Source organism: Macrobrachium nipponense, chromosome 3 (assembly GCF_015104395.2).
Source record: "Macrobrachium nipponense isolate FS-2020 chromosome 3, ASM1510439v2, whole genome shotgun sequence".
NCBI lineage: Eukaryota > Metazoa > Arthropoda > Malacostraca > Decapoda > Palaemonidae > Macrobrachium > Macrobrachium nipponense.
Window position 1 is genome coordinate 46,772,908 of NC_087202.1, and position 19,221 is coordinate 46,792,128.

At 38.9% G+C, this 19,221-nt stretch overlaps 1 protein-coding gene across 5 annotated transcripts in view; it reads right to left on the bottom strand.

Annotated features, from left to right (window-relative positions):
• The window catches only part of LOC135221739 (uncharacterized), a 43,467-nt gene extending 25,246 nt beyond the window's left edge, over positions 1 to 18,221 (bottom strand). Inside the window, exons 1-3 of one of the 5 annotated variants that reach the window (XM_064259541.1) lie at positions 18,054 to 18,221; positions 1,357 to 1,430; positions 1,076 to 1,234 (exon numbers count right to left, since the gene is read on the bottom strand). In XM_064259541.1, the coding sequence (XP_064115611.1) occupies positions 1,076 to 1,230 (155 nt within the window). In that variant the 5' untranslated portion in view covers positions 1,231 to 1,234; positions 1,357 to 1,430; positions 18,054 to 18,221. Of the gene's footprint in view, positions 1 to 1,075; positions 1,260 to 1,332; positions 1,431 to 18,053 lie in introns of all 5 variants that reach the window. The other 4 variants (XM_064259543.1, XM_064259542.1, XM_064259544.1 and 1 more) reach the window with 4 other exon arrangements.
• Positions 18,222 to 19,221: the final 1,000 nt, after the last annotated feature.

Sequence of the window (19,221 nt, forward strand, 5' to 3'; positions counted from 1 at the left end):
CCATTGACCATCAGCTCAGGATATCAGAGCGACAAGAGGGGATTGGCAACTCTCAAGAAAACCAGAACAGCCATCGCATAAATGACAGCACAACGAGAAGAAGTTCCAGAAGACTGCTGGGCCTTGACCCAGGCTAACATCCCAAACATCTCTTGAGAATGGGCCACAGAAGGGCCTGAAAGTACTCGAGTGTGGAGTAAAACTTAATGTAAATACTTAGAAGTAAACAAGTTACAAATTGAATTTGTGGGTTTCTTTTTCAATCTTCAGAAGAAAACTGAAAGAAGTTTTTGTTTGGTTAATCACAGAAATGTTAATAGGTTCTAACCTCTGAGCCCTAAGCTTTCTGTCCGTTCTACTTGTCTAAATGAGACCTCAAATTCTTCCACTGCTTCTCATCCCATCATATACATTCTTCACCTCTACATTTAAACCATCATACGTTATACTAATCATTCGGGTCTTGCAGCCCTCCTTACAACATCTACCAATGGAGGTGCTTAAATTTGACATATTGATAATGCAAGGGACTGCTGAACTCGCTTACCACTGGAGGCGCTTAAATTTGACATATTGCTAATGCAAGGGACTGCCGAACTCACTAACTTCAGCGGAAAAGCTACCAAAGATACGAATATGTCACCAAACCCAAAGAAAAGGCGAAGCAAAACACCAAAGAAAGCTGCCACAAACATCTGATGTTACACTGAACTCCAGCAGAGAAGAAGTGAGCTCCTCTGTTTGGTTGTTCATATGGTTCCCAATAGTGGGAGGGTTAAGTCACCTAGACAAAAAACAATTCAATCGCTAACACAAACTACAAATTTTAACTGTCATGTGAGTAGAAAGTATAGGTACGTAATTACTTGGTAAATTACTTATATGATGTATAAAATAAAATCCTACTGTCAATTTCAATTACAAAGGTAACTGCAACAAAGCATCAGCTTCCTGATGTAAAACTCCAAAAATGTGGTGCACAGGTCTTTGGTTTGGCTGAATTACTTTATAACTATAATGGTGGTATCACAGCACATAAATTTCAGTAACAGCAACAAAAATCTACTTGACATACCTTATGAACAATGAAGACATATAACAAATTATTTTTCCACTCTTCTTGATAGAAGTTTCTGATTCATCATCACTCAGCTGAGCCGCTCTTTTGAATTCTAACACTGACTTCCCCTCACCATACCATTTTGTTGTAATAATTTTGGGGAGAACCATTTTCCTGAGGGAGGATTAACAAAGCACACCTGAATGAAAAACTCAATGCATCTTCAAACAATTTAACTTCATGCTTTTGTAATAACAGAACTCTCATATTACCTACTTAACTGAACTGTGCCTTACAGTTTTGTAGAATTATGCCAGGAACGCTTAACAATTTAGGACTTCAACTGACTTTTTCTGGCTTGTTCCTATATCTGTGTTTTGAGAGAGAGAGAGAGAGAGAGAGAGAGAGATTTAGTCTGAATGACCACCACAGATTATTTCAGTAAACTGTAATTTTAGCTATTGTTCTAGCTTTCACTTGTCAGGACCAATACATCCGAGAAAATTGGCTGCCTCAGTCAGACAGTGACTGGTGTTGTGGTGGCTCATGCATGAGTGTAGTTTTTTTTCCTCGGTATTTTATAAATCTCTGAAAAGTGTGATTGTATTTTATAACAAGCCTTGTAACTATGCATTTCCTGCACTAATAGGAGTTATGACTTTTTTTACAGATAATTTTAAAGCAATGGCTACTGGTAACAAAAAACAAAACATCAAAGGAAAATGGGCGCTTTTGTTTTACCTACTTCTTTAGATTTTTTGATTTGCATAGGTCATAGTATGATTTTAAAAAAATTATTATTTATTACATTTACATGACCTGTGAAAGCCTTTTTATGCTACAGAATGTTTTTCATAATTTAGAAATACAGGTACTCCTCATACTTGTTTTACAACAATTCCGAGTTACGACGACATGAAGAGAGAGAAACAAAAAACAATATGAAAATAAAAAATTGCCAATGGCGGCCAAGAGAAAGGCTATTCAGTGCCAATAATCTAGCCTAGCCTAGGTTTTGAAAACCTTAAAACAACAACAACAACAACTATACATTTGAACCTCTTAAAAGTAAGCATTCTATGGTCTGGGAACTCCCCTGGTTGGTTAATTCAGCCGCCATTAGTTCGTTGTGAGGCCAAACGTGAGGCCCCACGTTTGTTTACAACTTCAAGACAACAAAAATGCCATATCTCCCCTGTTTTTGTGAGAATAATTCTTAGTAATGAAAAGAAACGTGTGAATTCTTAGTAAGGGAAAGAAAATGTGTGAAGTCAAATATGTTTTTAATATTACCTTGAAAATAAATATATTTTTTAAAATAATCCTCAGGAGAAGTCTCTACCAAGTCAATCCTTTTAATCAAAACAAGAAGACATTTGGCATGCCCGATTCCTTACTCTTAGTATGCTTGAAAGACTTGCATGCAATACAGTTTGATAATTTTTATGCTTGAAAGACATACATGTAATACAGTTTGATAGTTTTTATACAACTGTGTATTTACATACATATTCGATATGAGATTATATGATACTCGAGGTAAGAAGTGCAAGCATAAATCTTTATCAATGCTAGAAAATCCTTATACCATTAGCAAATAGTTTAGTGTTCACTTTCCTCAATAGATGGCATTGTGCTTTGTTTACATTTTGACTGATTCAAATGCCATGTGATCACATAAATTCATTCATTACTTTTTTTCTCCACCACCCTCTACAATAAAAATAAATGACAAAGAATCTAATAGCGATAATTATGAAATACCAAATTTAGAATATGAAAAAGACTGCTAAATAAGTATAGCACTGTATTGGCTTACTATAGTAGGCTAAATGTGTTATAAAATGAAGTTAAAATGAGTAATAAAATGTAAAATGCATTGTGAGAACTCTACCAAGTACTAGTAGGCTACGTCAGAAACTAGTTATGTGTATGACTGAAAATTAAATGCTATTACCTAGTCGAAATAAAGAGAATAATGCCTTTAGTGACTAATTCTTTTAATGATGTGGTCACTGGAACGAAAACGCAATGTTAAACAAGGAATACCTGTCCAAGACTAATCTGGCAGTTGGATTTTTACTAAGCACGCCTTTCTAACACCCTGATGTGCGGCATTCCACAACTTGAGATTTTTCACTAGCGGCCCATCATTTGAAAAGGTTGCACACCCCTGAGGTAAAATGAAACACTGATATACCTAGAAGTGCCAACAATTGAGTGAAGACTTGACTCGTGGTGCAGTAGAGAGACTGAATCAAAGCGCTTGAAATTGGAAAGTCCTGCACATGAAGGCAAATAATAGTTAAAATACCAAATGGATTAACATCGAATTATGTGAAGCTAAGAAAAATTGAATATCTATGGAAAAGAATAAACAAAAATCAAGAAGAAATGTAAATTTATCACTGTATAAAGCAGCCAGAAATTGAAAACCAAGAAAATATATTAAAATAAAATACTTAGTGAAGAGAAAATTCCTAAGAAAATCCACAATAATTTATCTGGAATACTAGGTAGGACTCAAGAGAAAAAGTTCTACCTAATGTAACCTGTGACCAAGAACCTGGCTGATAAGTATATCTTAAGTTTAACCAGACCACTGAGCTGATTAACAGCTCTCCTAGGGTTGGCCCGAAGGATTAGATATTTTTATGTGGCTAGGAACCTACAGCTTATTGTGGGATCCGAACCACAATATATCGAGAAATCAATTTCTATCCCCAGAAATAAATTCCTCTGATTCCACGTTGGCAGAGCCGGGAATCAAACTTCGGACCACCGGATTGGCAGCCGAGTGCGAAAACCACTCATCCAGCGAGGAACTACCTGGCTGATAACTTTGTGAACTACTTTGAAGAAAAAATAGAAAGAATCTGTCATAGTTTAGAAAAAGTAGTCCATTCTAATCTCCCAGTGGTCATAATGTACGAGCAAATTCATTAAGTTTGAAGAACCGAGAAAAAAAAATGAAAAAACAAAAAACACCTATTGTGAAAATTACCAGTTTCCCAGAAGCGACTTAAAAGAGGCAAAAATCTTCGATCAACTGTGTGAGCTATATTTTGATATTGTCCCAAATAGTGAAAAGCTTGCTTGTATAAAGTTGGCTTACAAAAGAAAAGGTGATAAAAAAAATCTTGCTTCTATGGGCCAATACTGAACCTACCCTACTTATCAAAACTTATGGAAACTGTAGTTCATAAACAAACGTGGAAACAATTGAAATAACTCTACATTATACTTGATGAAGCTACATTGTGAGCAATTACAAATGATGTAAAAATGTGGTATCCTGATTATGCTCAACCCAAGTGCAGCATTTGACACAGTTGACCATAATCTGCTGTTTGAAGACCTGAGAGCAGTAGCCATTGACGATGGTGTACATAAATATTACAAAAGCTACTTAGAAAACAGGAAAGTTAAAGTGGTTTGTCAAATGTGAAATCAGAAAAGAAAAGCTAACTAGAGGAGTGCCACAAGGCAGCACCCTGGGCCCACTGCTATTTGGCATTTACACAACTGAATTACCTAGAATCCTAAACAAGCAACTGCATGCTGTTGATATGTACTCAGTTCTATTTTCCTGTCAAAACAGTAAAAGAGGCCATTAGTAAAATTGATGCAATAATGAAAGATGTAAAAAAGTGGATGTCAACAAAGAAACTAAAACTAAATGAAGACAAAGCTGAGTGTATATTATTTGGATATGATATACAAAACAGAAACACCATATTAATAAAAGGATTATGTTACCATGACAGAATAAACCTAGCACTAATTGAGCTACATTGGCTTTCAGTAAAAGCAATAATATAATACAAACTATAATACTTCGTAGTCTTTAGAGCACTAAAATATGGTGAACCAAGATATCTAAGAAACTGCCTAAGTTTCTATAGACTTGAAACGAATAGTGATCAGACATGCAAGTGAAGCATACAGGCTATTTGAACCTAGAACAAATTGTAAGTCAAGTGAGAGAGCATTTGAACATTGCATACCAAAACTATACAAAAAAATTCTGTCTGATTTGAAAATCATACAAGAAAGCAAACAGAAAAAAGAACTAAAGACTCCTATTCTGCAAAAGCTACAATACGTGCCGATAAGAAAACACTTAAAGACTTATAAAATATAAGAAGTAACTTATCTAGAAAATGTACAAAGGCCCACCAGAGGCAATCATCCTTGTGGAGGGCAGTAATAAAACCAAACAACAGCAACTTGCTGCTGCCTACCTGTATGGGTATCTTAAGTAATTCTGAGACTTGGGTATCCACCCACTCCCAGATTCTGTTTATGAATAAAGCCTCGTGATCTACTAAATCAAAAGAAGCACTAAAATCTCAAAAGTCAAAACCCTTATTTTTAAAGTCCTCTTGCAAATGTCAAGTCAAATCTAAGAGAGCATCACAGGTGCCTAACTGCTACTTACCTATATGCATATTGACTAACAGCTTACAATCCTTTGACTCCACATATCTGTAGTGGCTTAAAAATAAGTTTTTCTTCAGCTTTGCAGAGCAGAGAAAGAAGAGAAATAGGCCTATAGTTACTGCAGTCTGCAGATGTACTACTCTTTAGAACTGGCACGACATTACTAAGTGTACTCAATTGCAAAAACTTTTTATAAAACAAAGGAAAACTTTTGCTTTAGTTAATCCATACAAATGACAAAAGCCTGCTTGCTTCATTGTTAGAACAAATGGAAGCTTGGTAAAGGTTCCTATGCCCTAACAAAGATGGCTAGTCTCACAAATGCACACAACCCACATTTTTTGCCAGTGCTCAAGCAAAGTATAACTCAATTCCTAACATAGGCTAAATCGCACAACAAATGCTATTTTAAAGAATCAGAATTGTTATTAGGTTTTTCAAATTTACTTGAGAAAAGAAAGACAAGACACATCCAAAAAATAAACAGTGAATGCCTACATCCCTATCAACAATGTTACTTTGGGGGTCTGTAAGGGATGCAAAGTGAGGTTTGGTTAGTTTAAGTAAGGCAGTTACATTAGAAATTATATAGGGTTAATTAAGCACCACTGTGCAACCATTGATACAATTAAAGGCCACTTTTTCGTTCTATTTAACTGGTGAAACAATATACTAATTGAATATTTAAGCATACCATTCAAAAGATTGAAGTTTCGTCAACAAAATGAGATATACGAAACTGCCATACGAAGTAAAATAAGCATGTGAAGTCTTTGTAAAATGTGTTCAAGGCAGTTTTTAATTCCAATATGTCGTGTCTGGTTGCGAGTGCAATTTGGTTCTACAGTTGTGGCCACGTCCTTCCCAGCACTCATTTAAACAATATTTGCATATATACAGGCAGTCCCCGGGTTACGATGGGGGTTCCATTCTTGAAATGCTTTGTAAGCCGAATATTGTTGTAAGCCGGAAGATAGTAAAAAATCCTAAGAAAAATGGTTTGGATGCATTCAAAACTATGTAAACTGCATTCTTATTTCATTTTTCATTAAAAAAAAAAAAATGTCATAAAAAAATCAAATATTGATTATTTTGCATTTATAGTGTAATTTTTCTTCTACTAGATCAGCGCTGTAGGCGTCGTAACCCGGGAACGTGGGTTCCATTCTCGAGACGCCGTAAGCAGAAAATCATTTTAAGCCAGAAAATTGTCAAAAATCCTTAGAAAACCTTACTTACAATGCTTTGGGAGTATGAAAAACTATGTAAGCTGCATTTTTATTGCATTTTTCACAAAAAAACCATACAATGATTAATTTGGATTTTTAAGTCATTTTTTCCGCTAGACCAGCGACGTAAGTGGTGTAACCCTGGAACAGGCACTGTAAACCTAGAAATAATTTCTGGCGATTTTTTAAGTCATATTTCTTCCGCTAGATCGGCGACATAAGCGGTGTAACCCTGGAACATGCACAATAAACCTGGAAATAATTTCTGGCGAATATAATTGAAAGTGCCGTAACCTCGGAACGCTGTAAGCCGGGGACTGCCTGTATATTACAAAAAGATACGCTCTATTCACTTATTTCCAAGGTAAGTCTTATCCCAAGTTTGGAGGGCAAACACAAACCAACTGGCAACAGTAATAAAAAAATAGTTAAGCTCGAACACATCGTAGCTAAAGTTCTCCAAAACTGATGAAATTTGTGTCAGGAATCTGGTTACTTTTACAACAACAAATATTTTCAAATGAATTATCATGAATACATAATAAATTTATGCAAACCATAACCTTATTCTGGGGTTTAACTAATTATTTAAATGTTGTCTAGCTCCTTCCTAAACAATTACCAGGTTTCCCCAGTTGCCGGCGTAAACACCATCATCCTTTAAGATTGTTGTTTACTGGAAATTATATCTGAATCGTGAAATTCGCTGCATATAATGTTGGGAAATTTCCCACAGGAACAAGTTAAAACTGGATGAGTAGGTGATTCAATTCAAGGCTTATGTTAGCCTCGAAATTTGACCCAAGTACAAAAGGCACCAATGACCCAAGTGGTGCTTTTGAGAACTCTGCTTTCCTCTTGAAGTACGTAAGTGTTTTCTCCCAAGTTAGAAATTAAGGCCAGGTTAGGATACGTGTCCTAAGTCAAGTTAGGTTGGTTCATTTGGTTAGGTCATAATCATTGTTACCATACTGGGGGTCCAGGGGGGACAAGCCTCTTGGCCTGGTTAGGACACACACCTTAAGTCAGGTTAGGTTGGTTCATTTGGTTGGGGGTCAGTTTAGTTAGCCAAGCCGCACATCTCATACCCAAACGTCCACTTAAGACTAACTGTCCATATATTCGAACTACGAATGTCGAGTAGGGGGACAGTTTAGGTAGCCAGGCTGTGCAACTCATGTCCGAACGAATGTATAGTAAGGGGGTCAGCCACACAGCTGTTTCGTGGATTTCCTAGTGTTAATTGTAGTCGTGTTTGTTTCCCCCCCCCCCCCCCACCCCCCCCCCCCCCCCCCCAACCTTAAACCCCGGTCTCCTAATAGGTCCCCCCCTTACTGTTTTACAAAAATTATGCCTGAAAATATGATTATATTATTATCATCTTTTCATGCAAGTTTTAACAAATCGGGCCAAACAAAACATACGCTCTAGCTGTCAAGTTTTACCAAAATATTATCTTCCATTCCGCCGCCATCATGTCGCGCCATCTTGTTTGTATTCGTCAGGCAATTATCTAGCAGATGATACTCTTGGCCAACTAAAGTGTAGGCGCTCCGTGCTGACACCATCCCATACCTAACCCTGTGGGACTTGGTAAGAAGACTAGTACCCAAGATCAGCAGTTTCTATGTTAGTCTAGTCACACATTAAGGTAACCTAAGAGAGTTTAAGGTCCCAATAAAACTGCAGACTACCAGCCTGCCTCATCCCTGTAGTTCAGTTCATCCCTATAGTTCAGTAACTACCTACCTACCAGTTATTGTGCAAAATAGTAGGCCTGTGCGCCATGTCCAGTACCAGGTATGCCCTCATAATTACCATATACATAGCCTGACAATACAGTAAAAACCGTAAACAATAAATTTTCCTTAATCCATTCACATGCAATGTTGCATTTACGCTCCTAGCTTATTATCCAGTGTTTAATTTAGGTCCCTATTACCTATCCAAAGTGATTAAGCAAACATGCATTACTAACCTTTTGGTAGCTACTGACAAAATTTAAATTATTTTTTACAAGGTAAACAACCGACTGGCCTGGCCTACTCACTGACTACCGTGTTTTTGGCCACCCTCCGAAAAAGTACTTTAACACGTCCTGACACTGGAGATGGTCATCAGTCATGAGTTGGTGGTGATAGCAGGAGCTTAAGACCTCTACTCTCCTTTCGAAATACAACGGGTTACAACGGGTTCAGCTTACGACATTCCAAGGCTAAGGCGCTTCTCAATTATATTCATCAGACATTATTTCCAGGGTTACAATGCCTACAACACTGATCCTGCAAGTGAAATAGGACGCCAAAAATGCAAAATAAATAATATTTGAAGGTTTTTTTATTTTTTAATGAAAAATGCAATAAGAATTCAGTTTACATAGTTTTCAATGTACCCAAAGCATTAAAAGTAAGGGTTTCTTAGGATTTTTGACGATGTTCCGGCTTATGACGTGTCTCAAAAACGGAACCCCTGTCGTAACCCGGGGATTGCCTGTAAGTATTTTCTCCAAAGTTAGAAATTAAGGCCATAATTTAAGATTTAAATACAGGGTAATGAAAAGTGTGGCCAACGCAGTGAACACTACCCCCATGACGCTTTCAAAATTTTTACTTACAATTAAAAATGTTTAAAAGATTGACACCATCTTGATGTTTGCGGAGTCGCTCGTCAACAAACTTCCCATTTCCTGTGCTAAATCTGCACACCACTTGTACCCATAGACGGTGGGGCACTTTCATCACAACAATCATAAACACGACTTCCAACCACAACTTATCCAAGGGAACTACGACATTCTTTGCGCTCTTCAATTGTTTATAAATGTTGTCAATTGGTGTTTACCCTACAAACTGGGTATAAGACTTACACAAACCGGGGAAATAAGTGAAATTAGCGTATCTATTTGTAGCATAGTATATGCATATTACAGAAATTTTATCATTACTGCATTACTATGACAACTAGAATTCATAAAAGTTTGTAAATGAGTATGTATGAAGCTCACTAGATTGGCAACAAGGAGTCTTTTTGCCGTCGTCTGCTCGTACTTCAGAAATATCTGTAATTTTTCGGGGTTAATAGACATGAATTAAAAGAACATTTTGAAGAAAAGTTAAACTAAATAATGAGTAAAGTAAACAATTAAGGGAATAAAGCTTTGCACCTCATAAACATGTTGTCGTCTGCTGCTCGTAACTGTTTCACGTGCAATTTGGAGTGAATTATGACCAAAATGTGTATAATTACAATCAAATAAGCACTGGAGTTTCAGTTGTGATGGCAGTAAAGATAAAACTACCGATTACAAGGTAAAAATAAACTCAGTTCAAACCATGACCCCGGGAATAAAAAGTTTCATACTTTCACTAATATATATAGGCAACAAAATGTTTTATTGTACTGATTACAACTGCAATCTTGAGTAAGATCAATAAATGTTACATATATACACTAAAATTGTTCAAATGAGTGCTGGGATGGCTGGGAAAGATGGGATTGTCTGTGGTTAGAATGGCCAGCCATGCGATTGCTGCATATTGGATTTCAAAACTGCCTTGAAAACATATTTTACGATGAGCTCACATGCTTATTTTAGTTCGCATGGGGCTTTCATATATCACATTATGTTGACGAAACTTCAATCTTTTGAATGGTATGCTTAAATTTGTAATTGTATTCTTATTTCACCAATTAAACATGGAGTGAATAAGGCCTGGCCAGCGCAATGACGATGGATCGTTTGCAGTTGTTTACCCTACTATGACAACTAGAATTCATGGAAACAGTTTGTAAATGCATCGGCGTACCTATATGTGAAACTCCACTAGATTGGCAACAATGAGTCATTTTGCAACCTGCTTGTATCTACTTTCGTCGCGTCGTCTGCTTTTAAGTACATCAGAAATACTACTTTTATATTTTTCAGGGTTAATTTAGTTGCAAAAAAGGGATAATAAGACATGAAATAAATAAACATTTTTAAGTAAAAACGTAGTTAAACTAAATAATAAGTAAAGTAAACAATTAAGGAAATAAAGCTTTGCACCTCATACACCGCGTACTCATGTGCTGCCCGTAACTGTGTGTGGAGTGAGCGCTTAGGAACCAGGAACAGCAACATAGTTCAAGAGCAATTTGAAGTGAATTAAGACCAAAACGTGTATAATTACAATCAAACAGTAAGCACTGTGGAGTTTCAGTTGTGATGGCAGTAAAGATAAAACCACCAACTACAAGGTAAAATGATATTGTTATGATACAATAAAGTTTTATGCATACTTACCTGGCAGGTATATATATAGCTGTATTTTCTGAAGTCCGACAGAATTTAAAAAACTTCCGACACACGCAGTGGTCGGCCAGGTGGTTAGTACCCATTCCCGCCGCTGGGAGGCGGGTATCAGGAACCATTCCCATTTTCTATTCATAATTTTTATTTCCACTGTCCCCTGAGGGGAGGTGGGTGGGTACTTGAATATATATATATCTGCCAGTTAAGTATGAACAAACTTTATTGTATCATAACAATATCATTTTGCTCATGAACTTACCTGTCAGATATATATATATAGTTGAACCCCACCGTTGGAGGTGGGAAGGGACAGAATAGAAGGATTTTGGGACACAAATGCATGCAGATGATTTACATCTTGGTTCCACCTGTTAGCATAGCCGACTTCGTGATTACTGTCACCCAAGTCTGCTTCTGCTTTACTAGAGTTGCCAGCGAGGTAGAGACCTATGAAGCTGGTGCACTCCAGATGATCTGTCAACGGGGGCGTGACCACAATGTGACTAGACCATATTGACCATACCATGAGGGCTAAGAAGTAAAATAAATATATATATATAATTATATATATCACCACCTGACCAACCTAGCCAAAGTTAATGTGTGTTAACTAGGCGTTTCAGAGTTAAGAAGTCAGCGACTCCACAACTAAATTAAGAGCTCTTCCTAACCATTTTCTACAGGATAGGATGAGTAGTACTTCTTGCCCCCAAGATTGTGTCTGCAGACACGTATGGCCCTAGCGAGCAGCAGATCTCATATGCCATCTTCACATCTCGCAGGGAGTGTGAAGTGAACCCAGAGTTGCTTCGCTAAAACATGGTACTCAGGATGTTGCTGAGTGCCATGCTCTGTTGAAATGCTTCCGAGGCCGCGCCCTCACCTCGTGAGCATTCAGAAAAAAGCTTTCAAATCTTTGTGCAAACACAATGAAGGAGCATTTTTTGAAAGAACTCCTTAACCCTAAAACCAGGGTGTACTTCGATATGGGCAAGTCTGGTCTTTTTCGGAACACTGCAGATTGCCCGACTGACTGACTTCGACTTTCTTGATTTTAAGTAGATAAAACTTGAGAGACCTGACAGGGCACAGGACTCTCTCTGGCTCCTGCCCACTAACTTGTGCCCAAGGACAAAAAGGTTTCCATTCTTAGGCCATAACGAAAGGCTTAGAGAGCACACCTCCTTGTGTTCTCTAAAGCCAAAACTTGTGACGATGGCTTAAAATCTCACTAACCCTCTTTGTCGTATCTAGGGTGGTTAGAAGAAGGCCTTCCTGATCACATACAAGAAGTTAACAGGCAGGAGAGGTTCGAATGCTTTGACATCACGAACTTCAGACTACGTCTAAGTTCCATATTGAAAGCTTCGATCCGGAAATGCACAGTCTGTACTAAAGTCAGGTGAACGACCAGTTGACCAGTCAGACGAATCAAGGACAGCAAGGCTGTACCCTGAAGACCAAAAGGCACTATTCTTAGCTGAAGGATGAGTGTCTGGACTGCCTGGGCGATTCAATCTAAGCAAACCTTGGGGGTGTATCAACGCAACCCAACGTCGCCCGCAATCGACTTCGTCAATAAGAAACTCAGGGCTACTATATGTCGCCTGATCTCGCACGAGTGTCTGACTCCGAGAAAACAGGCGAGGCAAAAAGTAGATGGTGAGCTAGAATCGAGATTCCACAGACCTCAATGATCGTGAAGGTCTTTGTTGTTTGACAGATGCAAATCTGTCAAACAACATTCTCTGTTGTCTGTTCGCACTGGCAGAATTTTCAAAACTCTCGGCAACCGCTAGACCACTGGTAGTTCAGGTGATCTCCCCCACGTTCCCGTGGCGCTGGTACTTGGAACTATTCCCGTTTTCCTCAGATTTTCTCTGAACCCTGTCTCCTGAGGGGAGGAGGGTGGGAATTTAATTATATATACCTGCCAGGTAAGTATGCATAAAACTTTATTGTATCATAACAATATCATTTTTATGCATGACACTTACCTGGCAGGTATATATATAGCTGATTGACACATTTGGAGGTGGGTCACAGACAGCAACATCGTCATAATTCAAAAATTAACTAATTTTTAAAATTATTTAAAATTATTTATTAAGTTCCTTACCTGCTAAGGTAGCTGACTTCGTAGGTCCTGCCTCTTAGCCTGCTAAACCTTAGTAGCTCTCAACTAGGATGTGACCTGTTTGTTGAGAAAGCTAATAACAAGGGTCTGACAACTGGACGGGACCAATTTGTTGACAGGAAACCCTAGCCCTCTCTTACCAGGGGCATTTCATGCTAGGATAAGTTAGACCACCTGAACCACACACAAAGCTAACGTAACACATTACACTTCACATACTGAAGAGGAAATAACCCTCTCAGACAACCATAAAAAGAACACCACTTAATTAAAATACCTAGCATGTTAGTAATCTATCGTTGCTGCCGTCGATCGAGACGATTCGTACGGACTTTTGCAATCCTGTAACGAACCTCTAGATGATCGTTACATTCTACGCCTGTTGTTATAATAGGCTCTTTCTCGTAAACTCGAGCAGGGACCGAGAGAAGATACTTCTTAAGATATGAGAGAGCTGTGGAATATCAGAGTTGATGTGGACCACTGGTTCCAAAAACTCGTTTCGAGGACTGGAGGGACTACCGAATTGCATTTACTTCTTTCAGATTAAGATCCAGGACATCTGAAACACTATCCAGATGTCCGGCACCTTCTTTTTATCATGACGCACTGAGAGATGTTCAGAATAATTCCTAGATCTTGAATAATATTTCAGTTTCCCGGCAGGAAAAGAAAAAACTGTGGTCTGAATTGCAGTCTATTCGGGGAAACAAACTTCTTCAGGAAGGAAATGGTCCCCAGCAAGCTCATCCATTCCCTCCCCAAGTATGCTTACTTCCCTATAAGGCTGCGCTTTGCCTAAGCAGGAGAGCATATAAAAGTGCAATGTTGCGGTAGACTCGTAGTTCTATACCGTGCGGTAACGAGCACCGAAAGGATTAAGAGATAACTCTGTTGAACATAGTAAGGCAAAACGAATGCAACGTTTATTCATTCACGTAAGAAAACCCCTCAATCTTAGGCTAAAGTCCGTGATTGTAGGACAGAGATACAGTTAGTCAGTCAATCCCGCAGGAGAGACGTAACCGCCAGCACAGAGATACGGTTAGTCAGTCAATCCCGCAGGAGAGAGAGACGTAACCTACAGCGCATGACAGCGCACGATCTGTTACTGGTGGCTCGGTTGGAACTTGGACAGTCAGACACAGCAGCAGCCAGCAGCTTACGAACGTCGTCTCTTAACTTTATGTCTGGGTTGCCAGCTACCCTATTCTACGAAGAAATAGGTCCGTTATTTTTTGAACAAAAAGAGACTCTCAAGCTGGTATATTTAAGCGAAACAGAAAACGCTAAATATATAGATGCGTTTGTGTCGTCAGAACACTACCATACAACGGTAAAAGATAAATCGGAAACTCCTGGAAGGCTGCAGGGAGTGACGATTAAATGTCCTTAAAATAGTAGACAATAGACCTCTCGGTTGCCATCCGAAGAGGTAACTACAGCAAGCGTGTATGACTTGAACCAACCAGTAGTAAAATAACGCAAGGCAAAAAATTTTATTATATCACAATAAAGTTTGTTCATACTTACCTGGCAGACATATATATAGCTGAATTCGGAAATACAGCTACATACATATCTGACAGGCAAGTTTCATGAACAAAACTTAGAGAATCGAAGCAGACATCTCAGCTTCTTAAGATACTGGACATAAGCGTTCATTGACGTAGTCTACAAGTCTATTTCTTGTACGAGTCTGCGAATGAGGAAGGAGAGCTCTTCCGAACCTTGTCCTTATTCGCTTACGCAATATCAAGTTAATGAGATGTTTGTCAATGAGAACTAACCCATTAACGGTACAGAGAGATATTTGTCAATGAGGGGAGACCCACTTACTTGACAAAACGATAGTATATTGTCAATGGGGGAAAGTCACTGAATTGACAAAACGTAATCCAGGAAGTCGAGCCTTTTATTTTTCGATTCCCGTCTCAAACAAGGAAGGGACAAGAATCCTGTTAAAAGACTGGGCTTACGGTAGGTAGAACGACGATGCTCAATCGGCATGGAAGTCTCGACTAGAAACTAACAAAATCTATCATCTGAAAAACCCTTTCAGATGGTCTAAAAAGCTTTAAATTTATTGGCAGTATGGCAAAGGAAGTCTCGTCTTGCGCTTTCCTGAAGAGCGTCCTTTTGATGAGTGCCTTTGCAAGAATCCTACTGAACGTTGCCGAAAATCCTGACGTTCAGGACGTCGAGCCTTTACATAACCCGTAACTGTCTTATCTCAAAGTCTTGACTGAGGTAGAGAAAACGAGATCTTCCCTTGAGCTTTCCTTAACTCCATCCACCTTTGCGAAAAGCAATATAATATTGACAGAGACCTCTTGAATTCACGAAACCGAGGTCTTGTTGGGTTTCGAAGACGAAGTTCTGTTCACTTTCTTGATGCTCAAATCTTAAACAAGAGCTTGAAGAGTTCAACAGAAACGCTTCTGGTCGCGCTCGGCGTCCACTGGCGAGGACGCTCGGCGTCTGGTGCGCGCTCGGCGTCCACTGACGAGGACGCTCGGCGTCCACTGGCGAGGGCGCTCGGCGTCCTGGTGCGCGCTCGGCGGCCACTGGCGAGGACGCTCGGCGTCCACTGGTGAGTGCGTCCATCCGAGCGTCCTGTTCAAGCCGATCGTCCAAATAAGCGTGCAGAAAAGCGTCACGCTCCTGACAGGCGTCAAAACAAGCGAGAGAAACTGCCTTCTTTTTCCTATTTCTTGGTGGAAAGAAGTACACGTGATCAGGCAACTTTCGCCTTCTTACTTCTCACTGAAACACATAACGAGGGAGAAGGGACGTGAAGCGTCCTCTTCTATAAAGCTTCTTAGAGGGTGCGAGTCCTTCCGAGAGCTCCAACCCTTGTGCGGGGAGGACGCCTCGGAGGACGAGAAGCAATCCTTCAGGATTCGTGCATGTGCACGCACTTTGGCATCTGGGTATTTTCATCAGAAACTGCCGAAGGCACGCCAGATCGGTGGGGTTCCCTGTAACCCTCCTTCGGCTTTCGACATGCCCTCTCCCTTGGTTCTGGGAGTTCGACAGAGGTCTAGACCTAGAGGCGTTATAAGGCCGATCTGACGCACCCTCCACTACACAAGGGGCACTGTCACTGCACTTAGCCACTTCACTATTGCTCTCTAAAGCAAACACTTTCGATTCTAAGTTACGAATCGAAATAGTATAAGAGAAAGGGCAATAACCTCTACAGACACTGTTTTAGGGCCCGAAGGCAACATTACAGGGTTAGGCGTAACAAAAACAGAAGTAGAACTCTTCACAACAATGAAGGAGAGCGATCACCTCTCGCAGACATAGTCATAACCCGTAGGCCATACTACAGCGTTAGGCAAAATAAAGTCTACCGGAAGGTTAGCAGTATCACTACCCTGACTTTCGTAATTGATTAATAGCGTACATACTAAACAAACTTTTTCCTTACGGAATTAGACACGTTTACTGATTAATTGCGTACATACGAATCATACTTTTTCCTTACGGAAATAGACATGTTTACTGATTAATTGCGCCCCCCAAGTGCGGAACTACCGAAGCTTTCGGTAGCCACACCCTATCTTTGCAGACAACACCCTCTGAAACTAGCCTAACTAGATTCAGATATCTTATGCAAAAATGAATCAAATTCAAATCAATTTAAGATAGCGTATGCCTAGCCACAAATCCAAGTAAATAAATTAAAAGACAATTAGGATACTTAGCGGCAAATGAAGTTTCCAAAATCCTAAGCCGGAGGTACTGAAAACAGGTGTTTTCAGTACCGGCGACAGAAAATTTATGAATAGAAAATGGGAATGGTTCCTGATACCCGCCTCCCAGCGGCGGGAATGGGTACTAACCACCTGGCCGACCACTGCGTGTGTCGGAAGTTTTTTAAATTCTGTCGGACTTCAGAAAATACAGCTATATATATACCTGCCAGGTAAGTGTCATGCATAAAAACTGAATTTCAGTTCAAACCATGACCCCGGGAATAAAAAGTTTTATACTTTCACTAACATAAGCAACATAATGTTGTTTTAGTGTCCTGATTACAACTGCAATCTTGAGTAAGATCAATAAACGCCTACCTATACACGCTAACATTGTTAAAATGAGTGCTGGGAAGGCTGGGAAAGATGGTGGATTGTCTGTGGTTACAATGGCCAGTCACGCGACTGCCGCCATATTGGATTTCAAAACTGCCTTGAAAACAATACTTTACGAATAGCTCACATGCTTATTTTAGCTCGTATGGGGCTTTCATATATCACATTATGTTGACGAAACTTCAATCTTTTGAATGATATGCTTAAAGATGTAATTGTATTCTTGTTTCATCAATTAAATATAGGGTGAATAAGGCCGAGCCACGCGATGACGATGGCTCGTCTGCGGTTGTTTACCCTACTACCTATACCTACTACTACCAAGTAGGCTAACTTAAGAAATACTAGGTATGGCCAAATTTATATCCTGTACAATTGCAAATATTAACAGCCACCATAGTTTACCACCAACGACACCAAGAATCAGACTACGCTCTCATTTTTCAACAAGTCATTAGTGTCAACCCAAAACAGGCAAGTACCCAACTACCATAGTAGGTAGTACCCAACTTTGCTCCCTACCTACAAACTGGACAATAAAGGGCTGGACAGTACCTACCTATATTACCTTTACAGTAATAACAAAGAGCCCAATCTCTTCAATGATGTCGCTCAAATCAGAATCCTAAACACAACACACGAGAACGAAAACAATGTCACGATCACTTTCGCACGAGAGGGACCAGCCACTCAAAGGCTAAGTTACGACGATTTTTTGGGTGATCCGTCTAAAAGCCCTTACTAAAGTAACCTAACAACTATAAAGTTACGTGCAAGCGTAACTACCACTCACCTTGTAAATCAATCATCCAATACACGACTCAACACTGATCACGTTGCTAGTTCGGCGTCTGAAGATCGACTGGACCAGTGAGTAGCGGACTGCGGAGTCGCGGACAGTGGGCTGTTATTTACCTTCTTTTGTGGAGGTTGGTGGTGGTCCTGTGTAGGTGGGATAATGAGGGGGGGAAAAGGCATTTAAACGTTTACCGCTTTTCCGCACAATGTTTACTCTAGTCAATGCTTTTTCAATTGAATTATTATTATATGAAACTCGTTGAAAATGTTTTTAGAAAAGGCATGAGCCCATTTTATATGAAATCAGTGTTTACTGGAAATTATATCTGATCGTGAAATTTGCTGCATATAATGTTCAGAAATTTCCCACAGGAACAAGTTAAAACTGGCTGAGAAGGTGCGGCGCATTAGCGGTTCAATTCAAGGCCTTTGTTAGCCTTTAAATTTGACCCAAGTACAAAAGGCACCGATGACCCACGTGGTGCTTTTGAGAGCGGATTTATTGGAATACTCCAAATTTGTTTTTCTTTTTAACTGAAGTAAAAACAAAATTGTATCACGTGCCCGATGTTTCTTATGGTAATATTTGTTCTTATTTATTCACCATTTATTCTGTCGGTATACTGAACATGAGCTGTTTTCTTCCTAACATAAAGAATGGTTTGATCTATTTGTCTGTGCGCACGTATATATATATATATATATATGTATATAATATACGTGTGCTTAATATATATATTATATATATAATAATATATATTAATATATTATATATATAATATATAATATGTTATATATATATATATCTATATATATATATATATATATATATATATATATATATAAATATATATATTAGTCGTAGTGTGTGTGTGTGTGTGTTTTACAAGCTTTCTAGAAATATTATAATAGCTAGCGAGGACTGTTAGTCCTATTATAGAAAGCTTGTAAATTTTCTTGAATAAATATCTCTGCTTGATGCCATCCATGAGATCCTGATATTAATTGCATTACTGCACGGAATATTTGCGTAAGTGATAAGATCATAGTATTAAGGGGTACCCTTAATACGTACGTAGACTATATATTATGATCGGAAAACAAATTTACTATCTCCATAATATATCTAAAGTTCAGTTTCGCACCTAATTCGTCATAAGCAT